This window comes from Lipotes vexillifer, unplaced genomic scaffold (assembly GCF_000442215.2).
Source record: "Lipotes vexillifer unplaced genomic scaffold, Lipotes_vexillifer_v1.1 scaffold935, whole genome shotgun sequence".
Lineage (NCBI taxonomy): Eukaryota > Metazoa > Chordata > Mammalia > Artiodactyla > Lipotidae > Lipotes > Lipotes vexillifer.
The window spans coordinates 3,054,870-3,064,341 of record NW_006777895.1 but is presented as its reverse complement, the minus strand read 5'-3'; the positions used below and the strand labels follow the sequence as shown (position 1 = coordinate 3,064,341).

At 48.6% G+C, this 9,472-nt stretch overlaps 1 protein-coding gene across 1 annotated transcript in view; it reads right to left on the bottom strand.

Annotated features, from left to right (window-relative positions):
* Positions 1–9,472, bottom strand: part of SYNJ2 (synaptojanin 2) — a 99,177-nt gene that overhangs the window by 2,329 nt on the left and 87,376 nt on the right. The window contains exons 19-26 of the mRNA XM_007451352.1: positions 8,632–8,850; positions 8,466–8,544; positions 7,740–7,908; positions 7,120–7,293; positions 5,092–5,226; positions 3,158–3,270; positions 1,933–2,041; positions 169–320 (exon numbers count right to left, since the gene is read on the bottom strand). Coding sequence (XP_007451414.1) covers positions 169–320; positions 1,933–2,041; positions 3,158–3,270; positions 5,092–5,226; positions 7,120–7,293; positions 7,740–7,908; positions 8,466–8,544; positions 8,632–8,850 — 1,150 coding nt within the window. The remainder of the gene's footprint in view (positions 1–168; positions 321–1,932; positions 2,042–3,157; positions 3,271–5,091; positions 5,227–7,119; positions 7,294–7,739; positions 7,909–8,465; positions 8,545–8,631; positions 8,851–9,472) is intronic.

Below are 9,472 nucleotides of genomic sequence, written 5' to 3'. Positions count from 1 at the left end.
AGGAATGCGAAGAAGAAAGCGACTGCTGGGCATTTTCCTCAAGGATGGGGCTGTGTCTGGGACTCACGAACATGTATAAAGAGACCAGACCCATCGGAAACGCAATTCTTATCTAACAAGACATCTGAGCAACCCAGGAGCAACAGGCTTGTGCAACCAGGTTCTTACCTTTCCTGTCCTCCTCAAGGTTGGCTTCTTGATGGCAGGAACTCTGGGTGCGGGCCGACGGGGCAGGAGTGGGGCCACCCCCGCTGTGGGCTCTGGTTTGGAAGATCCCTGGTCCGTCAAGGCTGTGGCATTTAGGGCTTCTCCTGGGGCGCCTGAAACATACAATTGCACGGCTAAAGTGTAAAGGACAAGGCATCGAATTATCCTCATTCTAAGGATAATTTACTAATGCAATGTATTTCTTTGCTATCTAAAAATAAATCTTTCAAGGTTGTCAGGACCAACCAGCTAGGTTTGGCCCCCAGCTTCTCATTCCCACCTTCTCAACAGGGATGGTGATGTAGGGTCTGTGGAGGGGAGGAGCAGTGATGCCCTGACATCACGTGCAAAGTTTAACGTGTCCCTGTGTTTCTCAGGGTAGATGATGCAAAACTCAAAATCTCAGCAGGGCCCATGACCAAGAAAATGTTAAGTTGGGACCCTGGGTAGATTTCAAACCTCAAACCTCTGCATCTATAGACTTTAAAAAAAACCCAACAAAACCTTTACTGCAATATAATTCACATACCGTAAAATCTACGCTTTTTAAGGATATAATTTGGTGGTTATTAGTGTAGTCACAAAGTTGTACGACTATCACCACTATCTAATCACCGGAATATCTTCCATCACCCCAAAAAGAAACCCCACACATTCCCATAGCAGTCACTCCCCACACCCTCCTCTCTCCAGCCTCTGGAAACCACTCTAACTTTCTCTCTGTATAGATTTGACTACTCTGGACACTGCACATAAATGGAATCACACAATACGTGTGGCCTTTTGTGTTTGGTTCCTTTCCCTTAGTGCACACTATTTTCATGATTCACCCATGATACAGCATGTGTTAGGACTTCATTCTTTTTATGGCTGAATAATATTCCATGGTATGGATATACCCCATTTTATCCATTCACCAGTTGATGGACACTTGGGTTGTCACATCCATACAATTTGAGTTATTTTTTTTAATAAGAAAGAAACCACAGTGTTATCCTACAACAGTGTTTCTCAATCTCTTAATCCATGCCCTCCTTAAATGTTGTTTGGGAATTCCAAATAAACTAAATACCTGCACTATAAGCAAATCAGGCAACTGTAACTGCACCTGGCTTTTCAGAGGGCATAATTTTCCCTCTGCAAAAGAGATTCTAGTATAAAATCGCAACAAAAAAACCAAAAAATGTTAATAACCAGTGATTTTGAGGGCACAGAGGAGATTCCAAGTTAAAACATGGTTAACATGGGTTAGGTGAAGTGACAGCAACAAAAAATTAACAGGCAGTACGGCAGAGAAGAGGTCCCTGCCTGACAGTGTCCCTGCCTGAAAGAATCTGCAATTGCTGGCAATTTAAAAAAACAGATGTTTTGCCCTGAAAGAGGACTCCTACCTACCTATCTCTGCAGAATGAGTTAGTGCCTGGAGCACCAACCTCTTCTAAAACTCGTTTTTGTTTATTTCAGTCTCTCCTTGTTTATTTCAGTCTCTCCCTTAAGTGCTGCCTAATAATCTTGGGATTATTTTTACGTACTTAGTGAATTTTAAATATATAGTTTTAAATGGACAATAAGTCTTAGTAGCTGAATTTTATAAAATGTTGCAAAAGGGTACTTTCATTGAATACTGCCTCCAGAAAAAAGAGTGTTTTTCTCTTCGAGGCCCCTTTTAGTAGGAAGACGCAAAGAAAAGCAGAATTGGCAGGAGAGCCCCAGGGGAACACCCACCTCCTCTGGCTTCCAGGAGACATCGGATTGCTGCTTCCGCCTCCTGAGCGTTGGTAGTTTTGATCTGCTTGACGTTATAAGGCTTACTTATCCCAGTCCTAGCTTTGGGCTTGAGGACAAAATCAGGAAAACAAGCATATTAGCACAGGTAGGAAACAGCGTCACCTGGTGAGTTCTCTGCCTACCGATCTGTACGGGAGCGCGAAGCTGACAGAGCTCCTCCAGACGGTGATTAAAACACTTCAATCCAAACGGCGTCCCTCAAGCCTCTTCCCCCGGCCCAGCGCTCATATATCAAGCGTGGGGGGAACACAATAAAGTGTGGACAACCCTCGTCTCCTAAACTGGATGATTCCAGGATTTTGCAACGTGAACAAACCATCCTCTATCTTTATTTCAAAAACCAGGTAAAAGCCAGAAAACACAGTCAGAAGCTACTCCTTCCACGGTCCAGCGGAGTCATTAAAACACTTTTCCAGCTGTTTTCTCAAAAGTGCTCTACCCCTTCGCTTTTCTGCCTCCTAACTGAGACCTCTGGGTCGCCTTTGAGAACCTGCTTTCATTACTACAAACCACTGAGGTCGAGTCAACCCGTGGCCATCGGCTGGCCCAGCTCCACACACTCTCCTGGGACACATTAGCTTCCACCCAGCCCCCTGCTGCACCTCCCCCCTCCCTCACCTCTAGTCCACTGACCTTCACCTACTGTCTTCTTTAGGGCTCAAAGCCATCCTCCAGAACTCCCCGCCTCCAAAACTCTACACGACTGTTATGATTACTAATGTCCCTACTGCGTTATTTAGGCCCCATTAGATCTCTTTTTAGCCTCTTCTCTCAAGACAACTGATCTGAACTTCTCTTATTTCCCCTTCTGTCAGCCCCTGCTCTATACACCAAGGTCAAAGGCAAGCATCAGAGGGGAGAGAAGCAGGTGGGTCTGGAAACCAACAGTCCCTCCCTGAAGGGGCACTTGGGGGTTTTCATCAAACGTGATTTTCTCTCTCATGCTCTGTACGACCGTTTAAAAACCCTATAAAGGGCCTGGTACTAAGTTACGGGGTTTGGGGACGAATGGTGGACAGGCAGAGGGTTAAAGAGACAGACATATATACATTCACTGAAAAGAGGTGATCCTGCATAATGTTAGGGGCTGAGGGCCCTAACAAATCTCTTGGGTTTGAAATGCTGACCCATTTCGCTATGATCTGAATACAGGAGAACTCACTGCTTGCTGAGGTGCTCCTGGCAGAAGTTTTGCTGTCTGCAAAATCGAATACTGCCCGTGGGTGCCAGAGGAGATGGACACATCCGAGGCTGACTTTTTCACCATTAGACCAGCTGTAAAGACCAAGGAGAGCAGAGTCTCAATCTCAGTGAAGTCGCAGCTGCTTCTATGCAAATTCCCAGCCAACTGAGAGCAAGGTCACAGTTAGGGTCTGAGTACATCCATGGCCTTTGGGGATTCAGAGGCGCTACTGAGTTTCTCTTGTGATTCTCTAATAACTTGGGCTTATTAATGTAGATTCTCTGGAGGAGCACTGTTTGAATGAAAATTTTAATCTAACTTCCTGGGGGAGTTAAATCTGATATAAACTCTGATCAATCATTTTTAAGTGGTTTAAAATACACTACTATTATTAGGACCAAATTTTTAAACTACTTTGTGGGCAAAATCTAACAAAAAAAATCCCAAAGCAGGGGAATAAGCTAGATTAAATAATACCTGCAGCCATTAACACGTCATGTTTTAGAACAACAGTTAATACAGAGACATTAGATGAAACACAAATGACCAAACAAAACGTACACTAATTCTGTTAAAAAAAAAAAAAAAAAAAGAAAAAGAAAAATTGTGTATAGAGGACTTCCCTGGTGGTGCAGTGGTTGACAGTCTGCCTGCCAATGCAGGGGACACGGGTTCGAGCCCTGCTCCGGAAGATCCCACATGCCGCAGAGCAACGAAGCCCATGCGCCACAACTACTGAGCCTGCGCTCTAGAGCCTGCGAGCCACAACTACTGAGCCCGCGCGTCTAGAGCCTGTGCTCCGCAACAAGAGAAGCCACCGCAATGAGAAGCCCGTGCACCGCAACAAAGAGTAGCCCCCGCTCGCCGCAACTAGAGAAAGCCCACGCGCAGCAACAAAGAGCCAATGCAGCCAGAAATTAATTAATTAATTTTTAAAAATTGTGTGTATAGATATATCTAATTGGAAAAAGGATGGAAATCTTTTGGTTAACAACTATTATCTCTAGGTAGGTAAAATTAAAACTTTTATTGTTTAGATTTATCTCTTTGTAAATCTCTACAATAATATAGGACATAAATTTGTTTTTTATTTATTTAATGTTTTCTGAGTATCAACTCAGAAAAGTAAAAAAATACACTTAACGAGTCATAGTGTTTCTGGCTTGCCATTGATTACTATAGTGATGTAAGCCAAGATGAACCCAATTCTGAAAGTACAGTCTTAGAAAAATGTTTACCATCACACTGGGGGGGTGGGGGAGGGGGAGAAGTGAACAGTGGAGGTAAACAGAAACTGATCAAAAGCATGGCATGACTTTATTTCAGATTGCCAAGGAATGTCTCAGGGACAAAGCACTGCTTTTTTTGAGGAGCCAGGAAGAAAAGTGCTATCCTGAGACCCGGGCTAGGAAGTGCTGTTCTAAGCAGGCTCGGGCTCACAGACAGGACGGCTCCTGCTTAGAGGTGGGCGTGCGGTCACCTTATGGGTCAGAGCACCTGGGCTTACTCGAGTCCTCATATGCAGAGAGAGGGTGGGCAGCAGTCCAGGAGAGAAGACGTGGAAAGAAGCCATGGCGGGTGGCGGAGGAAGGAGCTCAAAATGTCCCTAGCTTGTCTGTGGCCCCAATTTTTCCATCCCATAAGGTTTCAAACTGAAAGCAGCTTAAAGCAAAAGCACAGCTACGGGAGGGTGAAGAACAGCTTTATAAAGGACTCATGTGATTTGCCGCGAGAAACATAGCTATCTCTAATATCAAACTTGCCATGGATTTAAGACACAAAGGAGCCCGAGGAGGGGAAAAAAGCACTGTGGAAACTCAAAGGCTAGATTTAGAGCCGTTTGTGCAATAGCAGGAAGTACGCAATTATTCCCAGCAGGCATCGTGGTGAGCGGAAAGCAAGCGAAGTCTTACTTGGAGGGGGGGGTCTCTGCGGTGGGTGAGGTGCCCGAGGCCTATTGGGAACCGACAGAGACCGACTTGGAGAGCGGTGGCGGAAGTCCCCAACTGCTTCCAGCTCCTGCTTTACCACCACCAGGTCAGCATCATCTGGAGGACATGGCAGGGCGTGAGTCAGATGAGTCAGACTCAGGTCTGCAGGGACCCGGCAGTGGCAGGAACTCCTCCCACAGGACAGCTTTCAGGGTCCCTCTCTGCTGTCATGGGGGACGGGGGGAGGGTACCCAATGCCTGCTTGGAACATTCAGTGAACCGTGGACAAGGTGTGCTGTCCAGACACGAGAGACACTGAAATATTTTAAAGTGTAGGTGTGCTTCCTTCTGAAATAATCCACAAGACTTCCACACACAGTAGACAGTTGAAAACCAGAGCCCCTCATTCTTAATACCTCATTCTGAAACAGGACAACAGTTCTGGACTTGAGAATATTTTCACTTCTCTGCCAGCAGGGCAGCCTGCCAATCCCTTGCCAAGGTCCAGCACGGAGCGTCCCTGCTCATTCAAGCCCCAAATCCTACAGCCCATGCCAGCTACTGCCCAAGCATTCGCCATCCTGACTCACCCTGCAAAATCCTTCTAAGCCTAAGAGGCGTGTGGGGAGGTGACGGCTTCTGTTTTATTACATGTACATTTGTCACATTTAAATTCAGGACGATTGTAGGTCTTCTCTCCCACACTACAACACACTCTGATTCATTTTATTTTGGCTTATACACCCCATCCCTCAAATCCAATAACTCAACCTCATGTGTCTCTGGCGTTCTGTTGGGGACAGGCAGGATTTCTCCTTCTGAAGTGAGTGCCTGAACGCCCTATAGCACTGAGGAGATGGTTCCCTTGACGTCCACCAGGGGGCAAGGCCGCTCACATGTGAGAGCCCCATGCTGGGTACATCTGCCCAGCCCTTGAGAAGATGCCTGAATGATGGCCACCCTGGAGAAGAGGACTGCTTCTTGTCTCAAGAGCACATCCCTCCGGCCACTTTCACGCCAAGGCAGGAGCCCTCTGGACGTGCAATGTGCAGAACCCCCTGGATTTGTTGATGAATCCAGTCCCCAAACCTGGATATGCGTTCCCAATCACCTGCGGAGCTTCATGAGTTGCCAGATTTCCAGGGTCCCAGCCCACACCTGCCAAACCCACATCTCTATGACGGGGCTCAGCAACTTGTAAGTTTAAAAGCCCCCTCTGGTTCAATGCAGCCAGGCTACTGACTGGGTTTGGGACCAAATACAGTCAAAAAGGCTTGGGGGTTCTTTGTACCTGTCCCAGTGAACTACCTTTTCTGGGAAGCATCTTAGTGTCAACTCTGTTCTCTGTTCTCAGCCGCAGCTCAAAGGGTCCTGACACGTGGCTGAGCCCCTGCACCTGCTCTCTCCAAGGGGGAGACACAATGCCCAGCAGCTGGAAGGCGCTCATGGCTATGGCTGAAACCGAGCTGAAGAGTCTGATGCGGAATATGAACTACTCTACTCTAATTATCTAGGGACCTGGAGTTCAATCCCAATGACTTTCAGTCCCTCTTAAGTCTAAAATGACATAATGATGCTAAGGTGTACTATTGCTGTATAATAATATAAAGTTATATGAATATAACCAGACACCAGCAACTCAGGACATAGATATTGAATATGCCTCTTATGGGACTGAATCAGAAAAATTTTGGAGAGGGAAAAAAAAATCACAAATGTAAAACCAGTTCAGAGCTATGACAATTTAAATTGCACAGAGGAAACTAATGATCATGAATCCGGTATGTTATAGGGGTACCAGTTGTTGCAAAAAATTTAAATCACTAGAGGAAATCAGTGTGGCGGCAGCTGGATTCCTTCTCAGAGCCCAGTGTTCACCCCTTGCCGTGACCTCTTTTACCCCTTTGTTCATGGGCCATGCATACTTGACGGCGGCATTACGTGATGCCCGGCTGCTGAGAGAGTGATCGCTACACCAGAGGTGATTTAGAAAAGGAAGGTCCAAGCTACCTCTGTAGGTTGGATGCTGCTTCTTTTTGGTGAGTGCCGGTGACCGGCTGGGAGGCGCCACCGCCATGGAGCTGGGGGCATCGGCGGGCTCGTCTCCGCCCGCTTCACTATCTGAGATCACGGGCTGACTCAGCTCATCCACCAAATAGTCCTCGTCGTCTTCAAGAATATCCCCTTGGAGAAGGAAATGTCACAGCAAACAATTAGGGGGAAAGGGCCTAGTCTTTTTATCTGTGGGTCTGTTTCAACACCGAGGCCTATGGCTTGTGTCAGGACACCTGAGGCATAGCCACCAGCAGCCCAGGGCACCCACGTGGCAGCAGGGCTGGGACCCCAATTCCACGGATGCCTGAGACACAGGACAAGCCCACAGCCCTGACATCTCCAAACTGTCTTCAGTGTAATTTTAGACGCCTCCCATCTTACTTGTCATTGTGTGCACCACTCCTACATGTGAATACCACCCAACTCTGGCATGGAGAGTCAGCCTGAACTTAAGCATCCTCTCTGACCTTCCCGAGGGTGGGTCTTAGAATGGATCCTGGGGCTCTCGTGTTGGCTGCTGGGAGAACGTCTCGCCTGCCCGCCTCACCCCACGCACCGGGAGCAGGATGACTCACCTTCTGACTCATAGTCCAGACTCGTGAAGTCGAAGTTTTCCTCCAGCAGACAGGAGTTGGCGGTGGGGGACGCGGAGGCCACGCTGTCCCGCTTTCCAATGATCTCCTCTTGCAAACCTTGCAGCCAGTCCTTGGTCTTTGGTCGAATCTTCACAGCTCTGCCTTTCACCTGTGAGGACAGAGAGGCCGCCTGTGAATGAGCGCAGACGTCAGACCCTCTGACCCCAAAGTGCTTCTCGCTCCAACGCATGCATCGGGAGCCTGGCCCACCTTCACTTTTGCCAAGAAAGGCCGAGGGTCTAGACCTCAGGCAGGCCCAGCACAGCTCACGTTTGGCCCGAAGAAAAGTTGAACTGTCACTTTTCATTCCACGTGAACTTAAAACCAGGATATTATCAAAACGGAAACTACCTATGAGCTGCATGTCCCAAACCATGTGCTCTGAAGAGAAGGCTCACAACACTCCCATGGGAGGGTGTGAGCGCACACAGACCCAGTAACACGGTGGGGCTGTGCTCCCAAACCTGCTCTTTCTCCCCAGGTCTGCGAGGAGCCAGTGCTGGAGAGTAGACACCTCGACGAAGCTACCAGAATCAGATGCCGGAATGAAGAGGCCCAGCTCCCGCCCTCCTGTGGCATCTACACCCGCAGACCCGGCCACGTGAAAGCACAAGAAGCCCACGGGGACAGGCAGCCCCGCTCCCCAGGTGACCAAGCACAACTCACCTTCATTCCGTCCACATCCAGGACGCTGAGCGCCGAGTGACTGTCTGCAAAAGTCACCAGCATCTGCCCTTGGTTGATCCTGGGAGAAATGAGATTTGCCAGGTCAGCCCCGGGAGCGCGCCCTCCAGCAAGGCACGCACCAGGCCCGCCATGCGCGCGTCCCTACCTGACAAGCAGGATCGTCCCGTAACTGCCCAAGGTCTGCATGAGCTCCGTGCGCACGTCCTCGGGAAATTCGTTTTTCTCTTCGGAGGTTGGCGACTGAAGGTTGACGACGACGGTGGCGTCCCTGGGGCCCTGGAAAGAGGACACTTCCTGGAACACCCTGTCCCGAGCACCCACATCGACTTCTTGCACTTCCACCTCCACGATGGCCAGCACGGGTCTGCGTCAGACACGGAGGGAAGACGGGGCACCGTTAACTCGGGACAAGACAGCCCCCAGCCCTGGCTCCGTCCCGACGCCACTGTCAACAGTAAACCTACACCATGACACAGCCTGTGTATGTGGCCCCCTCCCCATGCCACGGTCCCCAGAACTAAGCTCTCCGGTCCCGGGGTTTCAGTCTGTCTTTTCCCAACCTTATTCTCTTGGCATTTCTATCTAAGGATGATGTGAGAGAAAACCACACCAGCCATGAGCAAAGCTTCTTTACGTGCAACCCCAGGACTGCCGAGGATGCAGAGAAGAGGGGATTCTCCCTGGGCTAGGGGTTCAAGCTTTTTGGGGGGCTGTTTGGCAACTTGTGTTAGGAAACTCAAAAATGTTCATCTTTCGACCAATGACTCTCAATTCTAGAACTTTGTTCTAAGGAAATGACCAGACGGTCAGACAAAGATTTATACACGAGGTTGATCATTACAGCACTGCCGATGGAAGGGACAAAGGGGAAACAACCTAACTGTCCCAGGATAGGGAAAGCGTTTGGTTGCGATGCAAGCCACACGACCACATGCCATGCACTCATTGTGAATAATGTTGTAGAAATCTATCTGACATACACAGAA